The 22970-nt window shown below is 46.4% G+C and overlaps 1 protein-coding gene across 5 annotated transcripts in view; it reads left to right on the top strand.

Moving 5' to 3' along the window:
• LOC129763414 (titin homolog) overlaps nucleotides 1-22970 on the top strand; it is a 126382-nt gene that overhangs the window by 100338 nt on the left and 3074 nt on the right. For all 5 annotated transcript variants that reach the window (XM_055762452.1, XM_055762450.1, XM_055762455.1 and 2 more), the window contains exons 4-6: nucleotides 10968-11347; nucleotides 11412-11559; nucleotides 11618-21743. In XM_055762452.1, the coding sequence (XP_055618427.1) occupies nucleotides 10968-11347; nucleotides 11412-11559; nucleotides 11618-21743 (10654 nt within the window). The remainder of the gene's footprint in view (nucleotides 1-10967; nucleotides 11348-11411; nucleotides 11560-11617; nucleotides 21744-22970) is intronic.

Raw genomic sequence — 22970 nt, 5'->3', positions numbered from 1 at the left:
CGGGAGAGCGAGCAGTTGTCCCGATATGTTTGTTTTCTCTTCCCAAACGGGTTTATTTTCTCCACTAATGACAACAACTTGTCATCCGAGGGAGAGATTGAGTGGGAAGCAGAACATTCTTCTGGTCTCGGATCAGCTCATCTACGCCGGTGCTGATACGACCGAACTTGCGGTGTGGTTTGCGGTAATGGCTAAACAAACAAACGGCTCGCCTTGGGTTCCAAGCTTGACCCAAATAATTTGGGTTTCGGCTTTCTCCGTCGTTCGACTGAGTCAATCATCATCCTCCGACTGCTTTAGCTGCCGCTGTTGACCGAGCCTAATCCGGACAATTTGTTCGGAAATTTATACATTTTCTCACAGCTTGAGGAAGTGACTGCTTTGCGGATGATCCACGACATTTTGGCCCGGCTGCTTGGCCGGGGATCTTTATGACACTATCCGCCGTCGGTTAGAGCGAGGAAGCGCATGAATGATGGCCCCATTGTATCACTGGCGTCTTGCTCCGGATAGTGCGCCGCGCGCGCGGTTTACGCTAACGAAGACAAAACGACCGGTGGGGAACAAAAGTTCCCATAATTTGATATATTGCCGAAAGCGGCACCTCCCCCAACGGGGCCCGGTCGGTCCATCTCATCACCGGGGGTCTCCAACACAGCGTGCCGACCAAAGACAGCCAGCCATTCGTGGCCAACTTGCGGTGCTAACCTTCGCCATTGTCGCCGGCCGACCGAGCAACCCGGTGCAGGAATTGTGACTAGAGATAGCGCAAAAAGGTTGACATTTCAGGATGCTGCTCTGACCTTCGTCGTTCAGGTTTTTTTTTCCTATTCCTTCTGCTCGCTGTCGTGGTTGGAGAATTGATTTTCCAAAGGTCGTACTGTTTTTTTCCGGGCTCGCTGCGGTTTATAATAATGCCTTCATAATGGATGTTTGCGGTGTTAATGTGACATAATTAGACGCTAATTTCCGCAAGCGTGCCTATGCAAATGGCCCCTTTAGACGACCGAATTTGTGTTTGTGATAGCTATTTGCGGCGGGCAATGGGCAATTGTTTGGGGGTTCCCGTTCCTCACGACATAGTGGAGTATTAGAGGTTCGCTGTTGTTAAACAGAGCTTATGAATAGATTGATGGTTCCCTGAACGAGTATGTTTATTTCAATTGAGGATGAGTAATAATCACGAATTTGTATGAATTTTACTACGATTTGTAACCCTATACATTCTAGTGTAACAAGGGCTTAACATATACAGTAGTACTTGACAATTCGCGTTGATGGGACCAAGGCGCTTGTATAAATGTATAACAGGTGAAGCAACATCATCACTTCAATAAGAAAGGGATTACGGTTTGTGGAGCGGGGGTTGTTTGTTTTGTTATTGCTAGGATACGCCATTTTTCCATTTTCACATGCGAGAGTAGTAGATGAACTGGATGAGAATGAAATTCTACAAAATCATCTCTTCTTTTTCACATAAATTTGCGAAAGCCGAACATAGTAGGCATCGTTCGAATAAGCGTCGTGGCAGTTTGTAGAGAGCCGCCGGCAGCTGTAGAATAAACACTCCTTGAAAATAAAAAAATATGAATGAAAATAACTTCTCCGCATCGAATATTTTATATGCAAAAGAGCAACACGTATTTTCAGAAATTGTGGAAAAAAAGATTAGACGAATGTTGTATCTGATAATGATTTTATTTTATAATGATAAGTTTCAGTGCAAAAGTTTTTTCATAATAGAAAGATATACGATCCTATAACGAGTTCAGATTATTTAAATTGACTACCGAAATTCGGAGTCAATGGTCTCAACTTTGAGAGCGCTACTTCCAATTTACAATTGAGCGTCTAGTGGAAAAATTTGAATCCACAGGCACAGTACAAAATGTTCCCGTGCCAGTGAGACAAAGAAGTGCCCGTAGTGTCAAGAATATTGCTGCCGCTAGCGCATCAATTGAGGAAGGTCCAAATCAGTGTCTCACACGTCCAGGGTGGCCACCCATTCGGGGAAAGCGGGAAATGCGGAAAAAAGTCGGGAATCAAAATACATCGGGGAAAATGCGGGAAAAAGTCGCAGTATTTTTTTCGGCTCTTTAATAAGTTACTGCATGTGTTTTAGCGCATTACAACTTTCTAAGCAGTGTGAATCTTTGTTTTCACAAGAGAAGAACAAGCTTAAGAAAAGCCATCCAAACTTCAAACGGAGTTTTGCATCAGTTCTCCGGTCAAAGATGTATGAGATTGGAATATAGGCTGCTGGAACTAAAATTGATTTTTTTGTGTTACGGCAGCTTCGACAGTTAAATAGTTTTTGCGTGAATGTCAGACAGAGGCACCGATGGTTCCTTTCCTTTTCGATGACCTAACGGGACTTGTGAAGTGTTATGGAGAAAATTATGAAATCCGAACGACTGAAAGTGAAATCTAAATCACCTCACAGAAACCATTCTACTGCTACCTGGAAGTATTAAAATTGGATTTGCAACGAAATCCGTAATCAACAAGCAATTTCCGATGAAGGTGTTCTAATATTTCGTACCAGCTATCGTGAGTTCTACTGTGGATTTAAAAAAAAATGGTCCTAAAAACCCTTTGACATATCGCACTCATTACCTAACGTGTATTAACCCGGATGTGATTTTCAACTTTCCGGATGTAGCGAAGAAACGGACGTAGTTATGCTTGGAAGTATTCGTCGATAAACAACATTTGCCCGGCGTTTGTGCAGATAAAATAAAGAATGAGTATGGACAATTGTGTCCAACGCCTTCGGCTGGAAATTATCGCTCAGTCGCAGAAGGAGCTTCCAATTTTGACCTCGTTTGTGAAAAAAGTTCTGAACCTATCGCATGGCAATGCATCATTGAAGAGAGAGAGGATTTTCTTCGAAAAGCTCGAACGAGGCTAGAAACTCGAAGATGTTGGTTGACACCCAGAGAGATGCAGTCTTGATGGTAGAGAAAATGAACTGCTCAAAAAGTGTTGAAAGTTGAGCTGGATTTGTAATAACGCTCAATAAACATAATGCGTTTAATTCTCTCTTGGTTTTCTTATGGCCTCCAATAGAAACATTCGTATCATTGAAAAAATAGTAGTTGATAGTTGAAATGTATATCCAATATACTGGTCGAAACATGTCCTCAAAATAAATCAAGGCTCTGGGGTAAAAATGGGACGCATTTTAAGGAAAAAGGAGTCAGATTCTGGGTCATTAAAAATGCTACTTACTTCGTGTTACTTGTTTCATCTCGTCTCATAAGCTCCTATTCCTGCTAAGCATTTTTATTCAGTTTTTTTTTTCTAACGAGATAGATTTTCTGTGTATTTTTATTATGGATTTTAGGGTCAACTCAGGAACTGATCATAGAAGGTATCCGGGAAATGCCCGGAATATGTTTGGATGTGACCAATGAAGTTCTGGTCAGATATTCTAATAAATGAAACTTTTTGAATTCGGAGTTAGTAGAGAGGTGGGGTGGATCTGATACGTTTGAAAGCGATTCAGGTTCCAGATACATATATTCCAGAAACAATTTCGTCCGTATCTCCTGAATCCAATATCCAAGCAAAAATCTGTTGCTGAGATACACACCGTCCAATTTTTTGTCACATGCGAAACTTGGAAACATAAAGTAAAAAAAACATTCGCAATTCGGACGTCGTTGTGGCGAATTTTGCGAAAATATCTTGGCCTGCATCCTTACAAGATCAAATTGACGCAAGAACTGAAGCCCGCATGACCACCGCAAGCGTGTTCGGGAATTGGGTTGAGCAACAACTTGAAAATGATCTGGATTTTCACCGGAAAATCATCTTCAGCGATGAGGCTCATTTCTGGCTGAATGGCTTCGTCAATAAGCAAAATATACGTTATTGGCCAGGCAGCAATCCACACGTACTCCATGAGTCACCATTGCATCCCGAAAAAAAGCCACAGAGCGAATTTAACAATCGATTTAGTGAAAACCAAGTTTGGTGAGCATGTTATCTCACGAAATGGCCCAGTCAATTGGACAATTGGGGCTATGGGGCTACGTCAAGTCTATGGTCTATGCCAACAAGCCAGCGACGATTGATGAACTTCGTACGAATAGCGAACGTGAAATTGCAATTGAAGTTCCATAAATAATGGAATCAAATGTACTTCCACATGAATAAAGAATCTCATTGATGTCCGATACCGTTTTTGTTTTGTTTGAAAAAACTTTTGTAGCGTTCTTATCGGAAACCCAGATACATTACGAGTTCCTAACCCGAAAATGATTGAAATTAACAAAAATTGAAGGCATTCCCATCTTCCATACATTTGTAGTTCCGTCATTCCTGTCATTGCTTACATATTTACGATTTACTAGTGTATCAGCGAGGTGTATTTATATACTAAAGCGAAGCAGGCGCGCAAATCGAAGCGCAATTGCAGTAAAGGGTATTCGGATCAAAAAGTGGTCAAACTAAATTGCGTGTAAATCGATTATTTGTTTATTAAAAAAATCAAAGTATTTTTCTTTTTGAAGTTCAGTATGTATAAAAGACGGAAAAAATACTCAGTTAAGATTCCGGTCGACCTAGTCCAAATTGGCGAGCCTTTCGTTTGACGCCTGCCATCAGATTTTGTACAGTCACCTTATCCACTTTCTTAGCCGCAGAACGCCAGTTTGCTTTGAACTGCTTCTCGCTGCTAACAGTTTTTTGGGTCTTCTTAAGGTTCTGCTTAACTATCGCCCAATATTTTTCGATTGGACGAAGTTCTGGTGTGTTGGGAGGGTTCTTATCCTTGGGCACACCCTGTATCATGTTAGCGGCATACCACTCCATGGCCTTTTTTCCATAATGGCAGGATGCCAAATCCGGCCAAAACAGCACATACAGGTCATGTTTCTTCAAGGCAGCAAAGGCTTTTGAGGACACTCTTTCGCGTAAATTTCCTGGGCATACTACTCTTGTCCAGGAAGCTGTCTGAAGTCTGCCTTGACGTAGCTTTCGTCGTCCATTACCACGCAATCAAACTTTGTCAACAATGTCGTATACAGTTTCCGAGATCTTGTTTTTGCCGTAAGGTTTTGCTTATCGTTGCGATTTGGAGTCACTACCTTCTTATAAGTCGATAGTCCGGATCGTTTTTTAGCTTATGCACGGTTGTAGACGATATTCCCAACTTATTTGCGACATCTCGAGCGGAGAGGTTGGGGTTGCGCTTGAAAGCGCTAGCCACTCTTCTATTCGTCACTGCGGCTCCCGGCTTTAGATTTTCCCCAGATCCAGGCTTTCTAGTTGTCGACAAACGTTCCCCGAACACTTTTATTACTTTGATGACGGTTGATTTGACCACATTCAACGATTTTGCTATTTCTGCGTGCGTGTAGTTTGGATTTTCACGACGCATGTACAACATTTTGATTCGTCGCTCCTCTTGCTTTGACGCCATTTTGATAACTAAAGATCTTATGTCAAAATCCAAATAGAGGCATCATTCTACACACACACACACCTACAAAATGAGGGGTGATCAGCTTTTTTATATGAATGATTAGGAAAAATCCGGCGAATTTAAGTTGACCACTTTTTGATCCGAACACCCTTTAAGCAAGCAATGCAACAACAAAAAAGGGAATATGTAGAGAGAAAATATTGCAATTCAAGCTCCTACCGTTCTCAAAATCTCTGTATAAATAAAATGGAAGGCCAAATGTGTAGGTAAGCGGAAACCCCGAGGAATGAATGGTCCGATTTGAATTTTCGGAAAACTTTGAAGCAAGGTCAGAAAATTCGGAAAATTGAGTTCCTACATGTTCTTCAATTACGTCATGATAAGCTTTGTTAATCCACTTGATGTTTGCGCTATTGAACTTGATCTTTGTTCGAAAGGGAAAATGGATTTTGAAGCGAAATAACGCTTTCCTACATCTTCTATCTAAATAAATAAAAATGGAAAGCCAAATGTGTTGGTAAGCGGAAAACCCGAGGAAGGAATGGTCCGATTTGAGCCGTCTTTATTTTGTTGTTTTTGTGTGTTGTATTCGAATGAATTCCATGTAAAGCCTGGTTTAGAGTTCCCGTGAACGTGAACTGGAACAGGTGGTGGAATAGTACGATCATTTCACGGTGAACTACATTGCGAACAAACATCTCAAAAAATCGTGGTGAATAGAATGTTTTTGTTCACGTTCATATTAAAAGTTCGGCATTGGACGTGAGGTAAATAAACATCGAGCTTCAATAAAGTAATTCGGAAAAATAAAATATACACTTGTTCACGAATCAACCCGAGACAACGAAGTTTTTCAACACGTGCAGAGATCCGATTGAATGAAATTGCATCCATATCAAAATTTTCATTGAAACCTTGAGAATTGCTAAACATATCCTTTTACAGTTCACGGCGAAATAATTTTCCGAATGCCTTGGGACATTCGAACGTGAACATGAACGGGGAAACATGTTGACATCTATATTCACCACTGTTTTCACGTTCATGTTCACCGAAATCGGTGAACTATGGTGAGTTCACCAACATCTCGATTCCACGGTGGAAATTCAGAATCGTTGTGAAATATTGGATTAATCCACTTTTATCAATATGAATTGTGTTTGAACATGTTTATCAACTAGAAAATGTTTCTTCCTATCGTTTGAAGATGTTTTCCTCGCGTTTTATATATGGACTGATGAATTATTAACCAAAAAGTGTTTGTCCGCGTTCACGTTCACGGGAACTCTAAACCTACCTTTAACGGAGAAACATTTTATTTGCAAGTGGATCAACAATCTTGAGCGAAAATTGTGTCTGATAATAAATTTATATTATAATGACGAGTTTTGGTAGAAGAAATAGGAAAATTACTTGATCAAGTGATGGCTAATTCTTGTGTTGAGAACTAGCAATAAATTTCAACTCTCAAAACAAATCAAGATTTCGTAGGTTCGAACAACTACGAACAAGTCGTCTGCATGGAAAGTACGATTTACGGCTACATCCATTTGAAGCAAACTGCTGCAGAATCGCATCGAGTGCATGTCGAAGCTTACGGTGAACATGCTGTTGAGAGTCGAAGTTCTTAAGGAGGTTTAAAATGGTGATTTCGACACTTGTACTTTTGTACTCAGATGACACCCAAACGCAACAATAATTCACGTATTAATTGCATAAAGCCATGGGGAAGGTCTAACGAATAACTAACTTTCCTTCTGTGAGTTCTAGAGATCCGGGATTTCAGGTTACAAATAATCGACCTTATGGTGAAACATTGAGATGAGAAGTGTTATTCAGCCCGCCGCATTCAAACAACGGTGCCTAAATCTACAAGAGCCGTATCAAGAACTCTGATGGAATACCACACCTGAATCAAAGTCTAATTATGAAGATTGATTGATGGTTGTCCAAACTAATTTCAAACAGCTCTTAATTATAAAATTCCAAATTCCTAAGCAACTCGAATGAAATGAACGTAGAAATTCTTAAGCTCATTCTGATGCTCTAGTTTTGAGCAATCCGTTTTGCGTTATCAATAACCTCATACGAGAGAAAGGAAGCATTAATTTCAGAGAAAGAACGCTTCATGCTAAATATTGAATGACTACTGCTCGACCGTTCCGGCACCAAATGGCCAGCAGGTTCTGTCTGTTGGTCAAGGCGGAACCATTCCCAAACCAATGCTCTCTGGTTTACGAATTCAAAATTGGTCGTTAAATTTTATTGGATACGTGAACGTGAAAGGTCTTCCTTGCGAGATGCTATCGTCTGAAGAACTCCTGATAAAACAACCGCTATAAAACGAAACAAACCACAGGGAGGAAAACGGTTTTTTACCCACCCACCCCCACTCACAGAAGTAACTTTGTCCATTAAAATGCTACTAATCCAAGGTCAGCCAGCCAGCAAAAACTTCTTTCAGCTTCTTGCGAATCATTTCACGTCCCAATTGTCGGAAAATGTTTCACAAGCAACCGGAAGCCCAAGCCAGAAACCGAAGTCCGAACTATCCCGCACGAAAGGGAGCACCCTTTTTTGTCCTAGAAAACCTCTTAGCGGAAAGGGGGATGATTTATCTCGATAATTAACTCAGCATCTGTGTGCATTTCGCCCGGCTGGCCACGTCGCTATGCGGCAGAATAGAACCAGGAACCAGCCGGCCGCTTCTCCCCTTCTTCTTCTCTGCTACGTAAACAAGATGTGACAGAAATGATTCATAATTTTTGCGAGTGCCGAATTTCTGAGCCAGGAAGGTGTATCTGAAAGGGGGTCGTCGTGCTCCACATACAGCATCCCAATAGGCAGAGACAGCACAAGACAAGACAAGTCTCTTGTGTTGGAAGGAAGCTAGAACTTGGGAGGGGGTGCACATATGATCCACAAGCGTTCAGCAGCTAAGAACGAATCAGTCCTTCGCGTTTTGTTCATTCGCAGAAGATGAACCATGAAAGAGGCATACCGTTTGGAGTTGAAATGATGGAATATGATTTACTCGCAGACGGAAAAAAGTTAGCGGGGTGTTCGGAGGGTGGGGAAAGATGATATATGTGGGCATTTTATGCAGCACATTTACTTGCAAATCCAGTCGACGCCGTCGTCGTCATGATGGATTCTTACCGCTTTAATGCGTCATATAATTTTACGATTGGGATGATGCCTCGTTTTTATCATACATACTTTATGAGAGGGAGTTACAGTTCAAAGCAGAAAAGGCTGCTGCTTCAGTTAAGCATTGCGAAGCCAGTGTTGTGGATTGGGTTATGGGTGCAAACATGTTCACCACTTGGAGTGGCGAACTAACCGACTGCTTTCCGTTGGAAATAGCTTGTGTGCATGTTTGTGTCCGAGACATGCTCAGTCAAACAACTTGTGTGCGAGTGGGAATTCGATAGTGGATGCTCATGCAATTTTGTGCACAACAAAATGTGGGATTCACATTGGGCAGTGATGAAGGAAATGAGCAGAGATGCCAGGTTTGAAGACATGTTTTCATTTCGAAGACAATTGATTTTGTGAAGACATTATAAAATATGTGAAAACATTTCAGTATGGTAGCGTATGTGAATTTTTGAGAGATTTTATTTCCATAAAATTCTAACTATTGGTCGAAAATATCGTCAAAATAAGAAGGGCTATTGTCTCGATGTCATTCCCTCGCTTTTTTATCAGTGTCACTTGTTTCATTTTGTTCTCAGTAATCAACGGACACTCTTGTCTTGGGGGTTGTTTAGTTTTCAACCAGAAATAAGCGTCCCTTGGATAAACCACATTGGTTACGATGTCGCCACTGCGCAAAGCTAGTCACGGGGTCATTTTGTTTGGTGATATCGCACCTGTAGACATCCTCCGGGCATCGCCATTCAAACAGCACCAAACAAGCGTCCCACAGAGAACGCACACGATAACACACAGATGCATCGATAAAAATGAAACATCGCGATATATAGGCCTTTTTTGTCCGTAACTGGTTCTGTGAGATGGCAGAATGATGACGGGAAAACTTCGAAAAGTTCGCGTTGGTACATCAAAATTTATCCGTTGCAGCAGCTCCGAACAATCAATATTTCCCTATATGAAATCGAATGCAAATGTTTGTTGAAGTTTAAGTCGACGAGCTGATAAGGTTCCCAACCCGATGAGCATACAACCGCTACATGGAAGTTGTCGTAAGGCATACCGAATGAATTGCTTTTGTACTCGCTCTGAACGTGAACTGAAAAGTCTGTCTCCGAAAGAATCCAAGCACCGCAAATGATTTAGCTGAGACATGTTCTTGGAATCGTAGTTTAGAGTCCAATGTGATGCCCAGATCGCAAATAGAGTCGACCCGTTCCAACGTGTTGTTACCGATTTTGTATATATATTTGATCAATAATATTGTGCATACATGTGCACAATAATTTGAGCGCGTTTGGGCCGCTTAAAAGTAGCGAAGGTGCGCTATTCAAACGTACATGATATGAACAAATGAAAGTTTCGCGCAACGATAACAAGCAACTCACACAAAGCCAAACAGTGGCTTGAAGCGACTTAATATACACACGTCTATAATCAGTAGACTCATTCGTTGTTTTGGGTATAGAAAGAGACTGAAAATTTTCCTCTCAGGAGATGCAATATTTATACGCTAGCCACAACGTGCATACTGTGCAAGGGTGGAGTTTAGGTCGCAAATATTCTCTTTTTGTTATCTCCTTTCGTTGTTTCTATTCTCGCGGCTGCATATTGACAGCACGGTTAGGTAAGCACACAAATGGACAGAACAAAAGTATGGGAAAATAGGAATGCTTCCAATTTTCATCATCCTGAACCATTTACAGACTATGGAACTCTAATGTTAGCTAAAGTTTCGACGAGAACTTGGTTTAATGGGTTGAACGACGTTGGAGATTTTATTAGAAAGGTTGTTGTCTAATCATCTCGTGCTCAAAGTACGTCTCTATCGTACAGGATATGTTAATGGGATTTTCATGTACATTTATGAACATCGATACAAGAAAACCAGATAATGTCGAATTTTTGTTTATGTTTATGTAATGTTTATATTTCTATCTAATTTTTTCCATCTTAGCATTGAAAGTATTAGTGAGTATTAATAAGTAATGGTTCCGTATTCTTTCTACAACTCATTCAACCCCTTTGAAGTTCAGTTTAGGTCATATGCCGTTTTATCTTGAACCACCACTTGGAGTACTGAATGAGTTAAACTTTCGAATTTCTGAACAGTTACAAACACTCAATTCAAAACCAATTGTCCTCAAAGTCCTACGTCAAGTTTTCGTCCGTCTAGGCACAGATCTTATATATAATTTTCTGCATATATGAGTTCAACTTAGCTCCCCAAAGGCTATGGATAGATGGGAATAGATGCTTATTTCAATAAGAACGAATACCCATCTCGAAGAACCACAAACCCAAAAGCTTTCATAACACTGAATCCTTGATCCTAGTTCATGCGAATCCCACTAATCTCGAATATTCTTCCTTACCACAGCACCAATGTACGAGAGCGATCAGACTGACCTGGAGAGCTATGGCGAATCGACGGGCTGCTACTACAACTACAACCACTACAGCGAAGGTGATCGCATCATGACGAACGAACCTTGCCTGAACTGTACCTGCCACGACCGTATGCTGATGTGCTATCTGCGCGTGTGTCCCTTCACCAAGGCGATCGGCCAGGACTGTACGATCGAGAAGCGCGAGGACCAGTGCTGCCCGGTGATCACGTGTCCCGAGGTCGAAGTACAACTGCTGAACCACCACACCACGGCCGGACCCGATGCTGCTGGCAGCTCCTCGACGGCGATTGGTGGCCTCGACCAGTATGGATGCTCGATCAACAACAAATTCTACCCGGAGGGAGCCCAAGTACGATTTCTAGTCTTCATTAGCGTGAAAATACAGGTGCTAATGATGTTTTATTCCCACACAGGTGCCATCGAACCCCCACAAGCCATGCGAGCTGTGCTACTGTATTCGTAACATGACCACCTGTGTCATGCAGGAGTGTACGCTACACATCGACGGGTGCCAACCGATTTACAACAAGGGCGTGTGTTGTCCAGTGCGATACGATTGCGGTAAGCCCCCGAAAACACCCAAAGTTCCACCCAATTTTACCGCCCCATTTTTCCCCAGATCACGAAAGAGATTCAACGCTGCAGCTGGAGGACGAGATGACGACCACGGTACGTCCGACGCCCGGATTCATCCTGACGACCACAATGTCCCCAGCCATCTCCACGGATTGTATCCACAACGGGGAGGCGTATGCGGATGGTGCGATGATCACGACCGATAAACCATGCGAGCACTGCTACTGTATGCGCGGGGATATTGTTTGCGCCGTCCAGGAGTGTGGTACCCCGCTGGAGAACGAAGGCAAAAATTGCACGGCAGTTCCGCCAGCGCAAGGACAGTGCTGTCCGGATACGTACATGTGTGACGGAGGAATGGATGCCGCCACTCTTCGGCCAGAATCGGATGACCAGGTAGTCGATGAGGTTGCCACCACTGCTAAGACACCTGCTAGCCCAAGCGACGAAGCCACACCCGGAGCTCAATCCGCGGAGGAAGATGACGTTCAGCAGCAACACGTTCCACAGGAGGACGCCATGGTTGACGATAAATCCGATAGCGATGAGGAAAGTGCCGAGCAGCATCCAATCCAACACGAAGATGACCACAGCGAGGAAGAGGAAGAACTTGAAACTCCACATGCTGCTGCTGGCGACGAAAAACCAGCTGCCACAACCGGTCATCCAATCACAGCTGATGAAGACTCTGTAGCTGCTACCCAAGCGCCAGTTCAAGACGACACAGAAAAGGAAGAAGAACAAAAACCGCTCATCCCATCTACCGAGGAGGACGAGAAGCATCATGAACCTGAGGTCAGTGCCGAGGAACCCAAGCCAACAACCGCCGCTGCACCAGAGGCTGACGCTGCCTTGCCGGAACATGAGAAGGAAAGTGACGTTGAGAAGCCAACCGTCAGCCAAGACACTCCCGAAGAAGCCCCAGCAACCACAGAACGCGCGTCCGAACCAGAGAAAGATCTGATCGCCCCAACAGTGTCAGCTGAAGATGATGAACTCGCTCCACATACCACCACACTGGCATCGAAGGCAGACGCTGAGGTTCCGGAAGCCACGACTCCCTTCGCTTTCACAGCCAGCGATGACGATGTCGGTCAAACTACCGAAAGTCGAACGTATCTTCCGCCTGCCCATGATGCTGACACTACTACCGCTCGCGTTGAAGCCGATGAAGTCGCCACCACCGTAGCGGCTGCAGCCGATGAACTACCGATCGAAGCAGACAAGCCTGAGGAAGCAGAACAGCCTGCGGCGCCAGCTACCACGGTCAGGAGCATCGAAACTACCACCCTCACTAAGGAACCAACCAAGAAGGCCGAGGATAGCTCCCAGGAACAGGACTTTGTCGAGCTGCCGCCAGCGGTCATTGTCACGGAACTGCCACCAGTGCCAGAGAGCGACGAATCTTCATCCACTTCCAGAATCCCGGAGATACCCGACGAAGTCATTACCCATCACCCACCGGAGGCTGACTCCCACGTTTTGGATGATTCAGCAACCTCCACTACTGCAGCTGATGCTGATGCTGTTGTTGGCGCTGCTGCCGATAAGCCAGAAACCCCCACCGTGGACCTCGACGAACCCGTTGAAATGAACACGGTCATCCCGTCGCTGGAAGAGGAACAGAAACACGAGGAACCAATCGCCAAGCCAGACCAACAGGAAGAGGAAAGCCCCGACCAAATGTTCCCCGAGGCCATCCCCGGCGAGGGAGACTGTCTGGTCGATGGAATGACGTACAAGAACAACGCTATCATCCCAGCCAACAACAAGTGCCAGGAGTCCTGCAAGTGCGCCAACAGTGTTGTCCAGTGTGAGATGGTTCGATGTGCTTCCGCCCCGGCGATCGACTGTGCGCCAGTGCCAGCCGTTCCGGGTGAGTGCTGCCCAACCTACAAGTGTAATGCCGTGTCTGAGCCGGAAAGTGACGAGAAACCAAGCCCACATCACGAAGAACCCGAACAACCTGCTGAAGCTGAAACCAGCGGCCCATCTGCTGCTGACGAAACAGGGGAGGAATCCGGAGAGCACGATGACTCTGCCCACGGACCAGTCGAAAGCGATGATTTAGCTGCTTCCAGCGACGAAGATGAGGAATCCAACCTGATTGAAGATCATGCCGCCATCACGACGAAACGTCCTGCCGACGAAACAACCGCAGCCGAAGAACAACCGGAGAAGGACAAACCAGTTGAGAGTGAATCGGGTGAAGATCATAAACCTGAAGTCGTCGACGATCAGGCAACAGCAGCGCCAGTTGAGAAGACAGAAGATGAATCAACGGATGCGTCTGTTCACCAGGAACCTACCATTCCACAGGCCGCCGATGAGGAAACCAAACCGGAAGAAGAGGTTCACGAAATTGCTACGCCGTCTGCCGATGCCACCGTTGACGAGAAACCCGAGGAACCTGCGCAGGAATCTAGCACCGTAAAGGATGCTGAGCCATCTGAAGAGAAGCCTGCTGAAGACGCCGTTGTCGATGAAGCTGATGAAACCACACAAAAATCCGAAGAACCAGCAGCTGAAGCAACAACTGTGGGTGTTGCAGCCGATGAAGAAGAGGAAAAGATTCTAGCAACAACCGCGAAGGCCGATGAACCGAGTGCAGTGTCCGACGCGCATGTTCCTGCTGAAAGTCACGATGAAGAGGCTCCAGAGGAAGCTACCACTGCTAAACCTGCTGTTGTTGGTGACGAAATCAAACCAGCTGCTGGAGAAGAAGAAAAGGTAGAAGACTCTGCAGCTACCACCATCGAGCCGATGGTCGCAGTTGACGATGAAGTTGCACCGAGCCAGGACGTAAGCGAACCTGAAGTTCAGGCTCCTGTTGAGCACGACGATGACAAGACACCAGAGGCTGAAGCTCCGCTACCGACCGTTGCTCCCGCAAGTGACGAACAACAGAAACCAGCTCAAGCAGAAGCAGGAGAAGAGGAGGAAGAGGAACAGAAACCAATAGCACCTGTAGAGCACGATGACAGAATTCACTTCCCAGAGGACGACGAAGAGGATACCCCCATCTACAAGCCGGCTGTTCACGATCACCTACCAGAACACGAAGACGAAGAAGATGTACCAGAGACTAAGCCGGAAGAACAAAAGCCAGTTGAAACCGAACCTGAACATGAAGGCACCACCGTCAAGGCTAGCGTGGAAGCTGTGGAACCCGAACAGGCAGAAATCGAAAAACCCGAGGAGCCCACAAAGGATGAAGGACAGAAGGAAGTTGCGGAACCCGAAGAAGACAGTAAACCAACAACCAGCAGCCCCGTGAGTCAGGATGCTGAGCCAGCGATGCCAGAGGAGGAGCTCCATCCGCAAACGCCACTGGAATCTGACGACCAGATTAAGGAACACGAGGAAACTCCTGCCACGACGGTTAAGGCTGAGGAAGCTCCGGCTTCCCCCGTCTCGGATGTTGAAGATGCGGGCGAACATGAGAAACCAGCCGTTGATGACGATAACGTCAGCTTGGAGGAGGAACAGGAACATGTCCCAGTGAGTCACGATGCCGGTGCGGACGAGGAGCAAGAGGAAGAAGGTGGTAGCGATGAGATTGAAGCCGAAGTTCCTGAAGTACAAGCGCCTTCGTCAGAAGAACACGATGAAGACGAGAAGCTCGCCGAGGAGACGCCAGCTCACGCTGAGGAAGAGAAGCCTGTCATGGTTGGTGCTGAGGAACCAGCTGCCAGCGAAGATGAGGTTCAGAAGCCAGTTGGAAGCGATGAGAAACCTTCCGTTGAAGCGGAGGAGGACAAGAAACCTGAAGCCGCAGGCGACGAAATCGTAACACCAAGTGCTCCTGCTGACGATCAAAAACCTGTTGTATCTTCTGACGACAAGGACAAACCAGTATCCCCTGTTGAAGATGAGACAAAACCGGAAGATGATGTTCCTGAGGCTGAAGTTCCACTCTCTACCGCCGTTCCTTCGATGGACGTTGATGATTCTAAGCCTGAAAGCGAAGCCGATGATACTCAGAAACCAACCAGTGAAGAGGAGGAACCTAAACCGAGCAGCGATTCCGAAGAACCAGAAAAGGTGACAGAAGCGGCGTCTGTCGAAGAGACAGAGGCAGAGGAAGAAGAAAAGGTTGGAGTTACCGCTGCACCCACTAAGGATTCCGAAGAACCAAGCGAACAATCGCCAGCTGCTGCTGATGATGAACAGGAACCGGCCCATGACGAAGAGGAAGATAAACCAGCTACCGCTGTTCCAACCAAGGAGGAAGATGAAGCTGTTCCAGAACTTGATGCTACCAGTGCCCCAGCCAAGGATGAAGAGGAGGAAGCAGTCGCACCGGTTACCGTCACCGATGACAGTGGAGCCAAACCCATCTCTACCGATGCACCAGTGAAAGAGTCCGATGAGGTACCAGAAACGGAAGAACAGAAGCCTGTGCCGGTGGCCGATGACGATGAACACCCAGTGTCCGTTGAAGAAGCCGAACCAAGTGCTACCGATGCCCCGGTAGCAGAAGCCGATGAGACAACTGCAGCGGATGTGGAAGACAAGAAACCGGAGGCCGACGAGTCTGAAGCTACACCAACTGAGGCTCCAGTCAAAGAAGCCGATGAGCCAGAATCTACTCCAGCCATTTCTTCGGATGAACAGAAGCCAACTGAATTCGAGGAAGCAGAGAAACATGAAGCAGATGAAACGGAAGCCAAGCCAACAGAAGCCCCAACGAAGGCCGAAGATGAACAATTTGAAGAACAAAAGCCTTCTGTCGATTCAGAGGAAATCGCCCATGAAGATGAAGAAGTGAAACCAGTCGCTCCTGAAGAACCAATCCATTCCGATGAGGAAGTGAAACATGAGGATGAAGTGGAACAAAAACCAGATGTTCCAGCGGCGGATACGGAAGAAGAGCAGAAGCCAGAACAAGTCGGTGATGTCGAACACGCCCCAGAATCAGATGAAACTGAGAAGGAAACTGCTTCTAAAGTGGAACCAACCGTCGCTCCTGCCAAGGTTGACGATGAACCTACCGAAACCCAGAAGCCTCTCGTTGAATCAGTGGAAAGTGACGATGAAGAAGCAACAGTCGCTCCATATGAACCAGTGAGCGCTGCCGATGAAACGGAGAAACCAACCGAAGCTGATGAAGAGGCTAAACCCGCACCGACCGATGCTCCAACTGCGGCGGTTTCGGAAGACGATCAGAAGCCACAACCGACCGAACCAGCATCTGACGCGGACAAAGACCAGTCGGTGGAAACCGAAAGTGCTGAAGATGAGGAGGAGAAACCAGCTCACGAACCGATCGAAGACGAAGACGAGGGAGAAGCCGAAGAACCAGCGACAGATGATGTTTCTGCCGAGGCACCTACAGCTGAAGAGGTTGAAGCCGAGCAACATGTCACCGAAGGTGCCATCAAGGACGACGAAGAACAAAAACCACTGCCGGTTGGATCCGCCGAGGAAGAGGAGAAGCCCATGCCCGAGGCTGATGACCAAATCAAACCCGTTGAGTCGGACGAAGAGGAGCAGAAGCAGCCTACTGAAACTCCAGTGAAAGTGATGGATGATGAACACAAACCTGCTGCGGAGGAGCAAGGCAAGCCAGCGCCTAGTGCTGATGAAGAAGTACAGAAACCGTCAGAAGAGGACGAAGAAGAGAGGCCAGCTGAGGAGGAGAAGCCACTGGGAACCCCAACTGCCGATGAAGAGGAATCGAAGCCAAGCGTTGACGAAGATGACAAACCGAGACCGGTAGAGGAAGAGGAACAAAAACCAGTTTCATCCGCTGACGAAGAACCTAAACCAGTTGAGGATGATAAAACGAAACCAGCTTTGGGAGCTGATGATGAACAAAAACCAACTGAGGAAGAGGAGGTGAAGCCAACCGCATCTGCTGATGAAGAGCAAAGGCCAGCTGAGGAAGAGGAGCCAACTCTAACTGCCGATGAAGAACAGAAGCCTACGGAAGATGAGGAAGAGAAACCAGCGCCATCTGCTGACGAGGAACAAAAGCCAGCTGAAGAAGAGGAGGTGAAGCCAACTCCTACCTCTGATGAAGAAAAGAAACCAGCTGAAGAAGATGAAGGCAAACCAGTCCCATCCACTGACGAGGAGCAGAAACCAGCTGGAGATGAGGAAGTGAAGCCCACTCCAACTTCTGATGAAGAACAGAAGCCCGCTGAAGAAGATGAAGTTAAGCCAACGCCCTCTGCTGACGAAGAACAAAAGCCTGCTGAGGACGAGGAAGTGAAACCATCTCCAACTGCCGATGAAGGACAACAACCGGCTGAAGATGATGGACACAAGCCAACTCCATCATCGGACGAAGAACAGAAACCCATTGAAGGTGATGGAGATAAGCCAGCCCCAACTGCTGATGAAGAACAGAAACCAGCTGAAGAAGACGAACTTAAGCCAACACCATCTGCTGACGAAGAACAGAAGCCGGCCGAGGAAGAAGAATTGAAACCAACTCCAGTTGCTGATGAAGAAACGAAGCCAGCTGAGGAGGAAGAGAACATCATTCCTACTGCCGATGAAGAACAGAAACCAACTGAGGAGGAAGAGAAGCCAACTCCAACTGCCGATGAAGAACAAAAGCCCGCGGAAGAGGAGGGGGAGAAACCAACGCCATCTGCTGACGAGGAACAAAAACCAGTTGTAGAAGATGAACTTAAGCCAACTCCATCGGCTGACGACGAACAAAAGTTCGCCGAGGAAGAGGAATTGAAACCCACTCCATCTGCTGACGAAGAACCCCAAAAACCCGCTATGGAGGAAGAGAAGCCGATCACAACTGCTGACGAAGAACCGGAACCAGCTGAAGAAGACGAACTCAAGCCAACTCCAGCGGCCGACGAAGAACAAAAGCTTGCTGAGGATGAGGAAGTGAAACCATCTCAAACTGCCGATGAAGAACACAAACCTACTGAAGAAGATGAGTCCAAACCAACACCAGCAGCTGACGAAGAACAAAGGCCGGCCGAGGAAGAAGAATTGAAGCCCACTCCAGCAGCTGACGAAGAAACGAAACCAACTGAGGAGGAAGAGAACATTATTCCAACTGCCGACGAAGAACAGAAACCAGCCGAGGAGGATCAGAAACCGACTCCAACTGCCGACGAAGAACATAAATCGGCTGAGGAAGAAGAGTTGGAGCCGACTCCAACAGCTGACGAAGAAAAGAAACCGGCTGAGGAAGATGAGGCGAAGCCAACTCCATCTGCTGACGAAGAACAGAAGCCAGCTGAGGAAGAGGAAGTTAAGCCAACTCCAACAGCCGATGAAGAACAAAAACCTGCTGAAGAAGAAATTGAAGTCAAGCCTACCCCATCTGCTGACGAGGAACAGAAGCCAGCTGAAGACGAGACGCCAACATCTGACGATGCACAGAAGCCGACTGAAGTAGAAGAACCGCAGCCAACTTCAACTGCTGATGAAGAACTGAAACCCGTTGAAGAGGATGAAGTTAAGCCAACCCCGTCGGCTGATGAAGAACAGAAGCCAGCTGAAGACGAAGAGTTGAAGCCAACTCCAGCATCGGACGATGAACAGAAGCCCGCTGAGGAAGGGGAGCAGACACCGACTCCAACTGCTGATGAAGAACATAAACCCGTTGAAGACGAGGACGCAGAGCCAACTCCAACTTCGGATGAAGAACACAAACCAGCTGAAGTAGATGAAGCCAAGCCAACCCCATCGGCTGATGAGGCGCCGGAACAGACTGAGGAAGAGGAAGAGAAACCAACTCCAACATCTGATGAAGAACATAAACCAGCTGAAGAAGATGAAGGCAAGCCAGTTCCATCTGCTGATGAAGAACTCAAACCCACTGAAGAAGAGGAGGCTAAGCCAACACCGTCTGCTGAAGAAGAGCAGAAACCAGTTGCGGAAGAGGAAGTTAAACCAACTGAAACTGCCGATGAAGAACAAAAACCTGCGGAAGAGGAGGAAGAGAAACCAGCCCCGTCTGCTGACGAGGAACAAAAACCCGCTGAAGACGAGAGCTCGGAGCCAATTCCAGCATCTGATGATGAACAGCAGCAGTCCGAGGAAGAGGAAGAGAAACCAACTCCAATTGCTGACGAAGAACCAAAACCTGCCGAAGAAGATGAAATGAAACCTACTCCCTCCGCTGACCAGGAAGAGAAGCCAGCTGAGGAAGATGAGGAGGATATGAAGCCGACTCCTACCACCGACGAAGAACAGAAACCCATTGAGGAAGATGAGGTTAAGCCAACCCCAGCTGCTGACGAGGAACAAAAGCCCACTCAAGAAGATGAAGTGAAACCCATTGAAACTGCGGATGAAGAACAGAAACCAGCTGATGAGGAAGAAGTGAAACCGACTCCAGCTGCTGAGGAAGCTCACAAACCCACTGAAGAAGATGCCATGAAACCAGTCGAGGAAGAGGAAGTGACTCCAACACCAACTGTTGACGAAGAACAGAAGCCAATTGAAGAAGAAGGCCTGAAACCAACCGCGGACGAAGAACAGAAACCTGCCGAGGAGGAGGAAGTTAAGCCCACTCCTGCCGCCGACGAAGAGCAAAAACCAGCTGAAGAGGAAGGCCTTAAACCAACCGCTGACGAAGAACAAAAGCCAGCCGCCGAGGCAGATGAATCCAAACCCACGCCAGCTGCTGATGAAGAATCTAAGCCAGCCGAGGAAGAGGAGGTCGGTCTCGCTCCAACTGCTGATGAAGAACAGAAACCAGCAGAGGAAGTGAAGCCAACTCCGGCTGCCGACGATGAACATAAACCGGCTGAAGAAGACGAACAAAAACCAACTCCATCGGCTGATGACGAACACAAACCTGAAGCTGAAGCTGAAGACGAAACAAAACCAGCTCCGGAGGCAGATGACCAACTGAAACCAGCCGACGACGAACAGAAGCCAACCGTTGAAGACGTTGCATCCGATGAAGTAACCGAGACAAAACCGTCCACGGCTGGTCCCGTTACGGCAGATGCTGACAAAGAAGACGAAGCTACCAGCAAACCAGCAGTCGCTGCCGATACCAGTTCCCAGGAAGAGGAAGAGGTTCAACAAACTCCAGTCCACCCAAGCGGCGACGATGAGGAAGAATCTGAGGAACACGAAGTGGTCCCACCTGCGCCACAGGAACCAGCTCAGGCGAGTGAGGAGGAGAAACCAGAATCAAGTGAAGTCGCTACTCCCACTTCAGCTCCAGCTGCTGCTGCTGCCGATGAGGATGAAATGGTAGCCACCCAAGCTCCGGCTGCTGCTGCTGGCGATGAGAAGCCAGCAATCGAACCAGTTGTGGTAAGCCAAGATGAAACTCCAATCGCTGATGAGGTTGAAGCTCACACCCCAGCCCAAGCCGAAGTGACTGCGGCGCCAACGGAAGCTGCACCAGTGAAACATGATGAACCAGAAGCTACCACAGCCGCTGCTGCTGCTGCTGAAGAACCCGCGAAGGAAACAACCGCTGCTGCGCCAATGGTCCCAGTACAGGAAGCTGATGAGCCTCAGAAACCAGTGGAGAAACCAGTTGAAGGCGATAAGGAAGACGTTCAAAGCACTAAACCAGTGTTCGGCGACTCGGATGACGAGGAAGACCTCCAGCAACAGTCCAAACCAGTGTTCGACGACAAAGAAGAGCACGATGTACAGAAACCAACCTACGACGATGGTTACTACTCCAGCAGTACCAAAAAACCTGACCATTCCGAGACCCCTGGACCATCGTACGGACCACCTGGTCACCACTACGACACCGGATATGGTCATATGCCCCCGCATTATCCACCCTCTTCGTACGAGGATGACTACGCGGACGAGGAAGACACAGCTGGATCCTTCGGACCGGGCACCTGCCGGTACGGTGGTAAACTGTACGTCTCGGCGCAACAAATTCCCCGCGACGATCCGTGCGATTTCTGCTTCTGCTTCCGCAGCGATATCATCTGTTTGCAGCAGTCCTGTCCACCGCCGATCAGTGGCTGCAACGAGGAACCAATCTCTGGCTTCTGCTGTCCACGCTACGAGTGTCCGGTGTCCATGGCCACGGTACTGAACGTCACTACCAGCACGACAACCACCACGACCACGCTGCCGCCCCACTTCCTGTCGCATGCGTACAAGGGAGCGGTGACGAAGCGGGGCTGCCAGATCCAGGGCAAGGCGTACAACGTCGGCGAGATGGTGGCGTCCGCCAGTGGACCATGCATGCGATGCACGTGAGTATTGTTGATATTTGCGATTTTTGAGTGATTCTGTTTGAAATTTTGAGCTTCTGTATGATCGAAAAGGTTTTTGATTTTTTATTTTGACGTAGGACTACGTCTAACTAGAAGATACATGGGGTAAAATGAAAATCTAGGCACTGAACAAGTAGGATAAAATGATAGTTTTCGAATGCTCATAACTCGAGTATTTCCTCATACATCGCAAAGATGCTTGCATCAATTGATAGGAAATATTTCCACGCATCTATCCCATTGCATAACGCTTTATTTTTTGAGGTAAACAATTGAATAATTGTGAAATGTCAAACATTGTCCAAATTATCCATTGGTCCAATTTGTGCTTCTGTAAAGGATCCGACCAAAAGGAGCAACCAAAGCAACAGCGGAATATAATTCGAATACAAGCCAAGATTTGTAGTGTAAGTGACTCCCTTTGTGAACCTACCGCCATTGGAATCAAATAAGTTTGCTGTTGCTTTCCGAAAACATCAAACCGCGAAGCAGAGCTCATATGCTAAGGCCATCGTTCTAGCATGTAGCGGTAGCAGCGGCAGAAGTGGTAACGACCAAAGAGTTTTCAATTTATTGTCATCCAATGGACAACCGTAACCCATCACTTTCATGTAGTCGATCCTGTGGCTGCATTCATAAGATGAGACAAGTTTTCATTCCTGTGGCTGCATTCAGTTTGTATAGAAAAGTACATTGGAAAAATGAGGACACAAATTTCGCCATCGCGAGAACAAGAATGAATCCATTGGCGCTTTTCAGGGCCACCAAACTTTTCACGGAAGAGTTATTACAATACGATGCATTTTAAAGTGACATCCGAATAATGAAATATGTTGAACAAAGGCTATGTACCCGACATTACCCACCAGTTTTTTTATATGTTGCAGCGGACAACTAATGAAGCTTATTGCACAGTGCGCCAAGATGGAAAAATAATGGACAAAAAAGTTTTATTTTTTTTAAGTTGGATTTTTGAAAATTGTGAAAATGATTTTTATAAATGTTTCTGACGTAGGATACGTTTTTCATTAAAGGTGCGTCAATAACTTAACGTTAATAACGTTAATAAATATTCCTGCTGCGAACGCGAATTTTTGACGATTTATATACCAAACGAATCGGAAATTCTCTAAGATTTGTTTGATATGTTATACATCATTTCCTGGTGTGTAAATGGACTAAATTGATGAACACTAGAAGCATTTC

The sequence above is a fragment of the Toxorhynchites rutilus genome, chromosome 1 (genome assembly GCF_029784135.1).
Source record: "Toxorhynchites rutilus septentrionalis strain SRP chromosome 1, ASM2978413v1, whole genome shotgun sequence".
NCBI lineage: Eukaryota > Metazoa > Arthropoda > Insecta > Diptera > Culicidae > Toxorhynchites > Toxorhynchites rutilus.
This window is presented reverse-complemented; position numbering and strand designations above follow the sequence as displayed.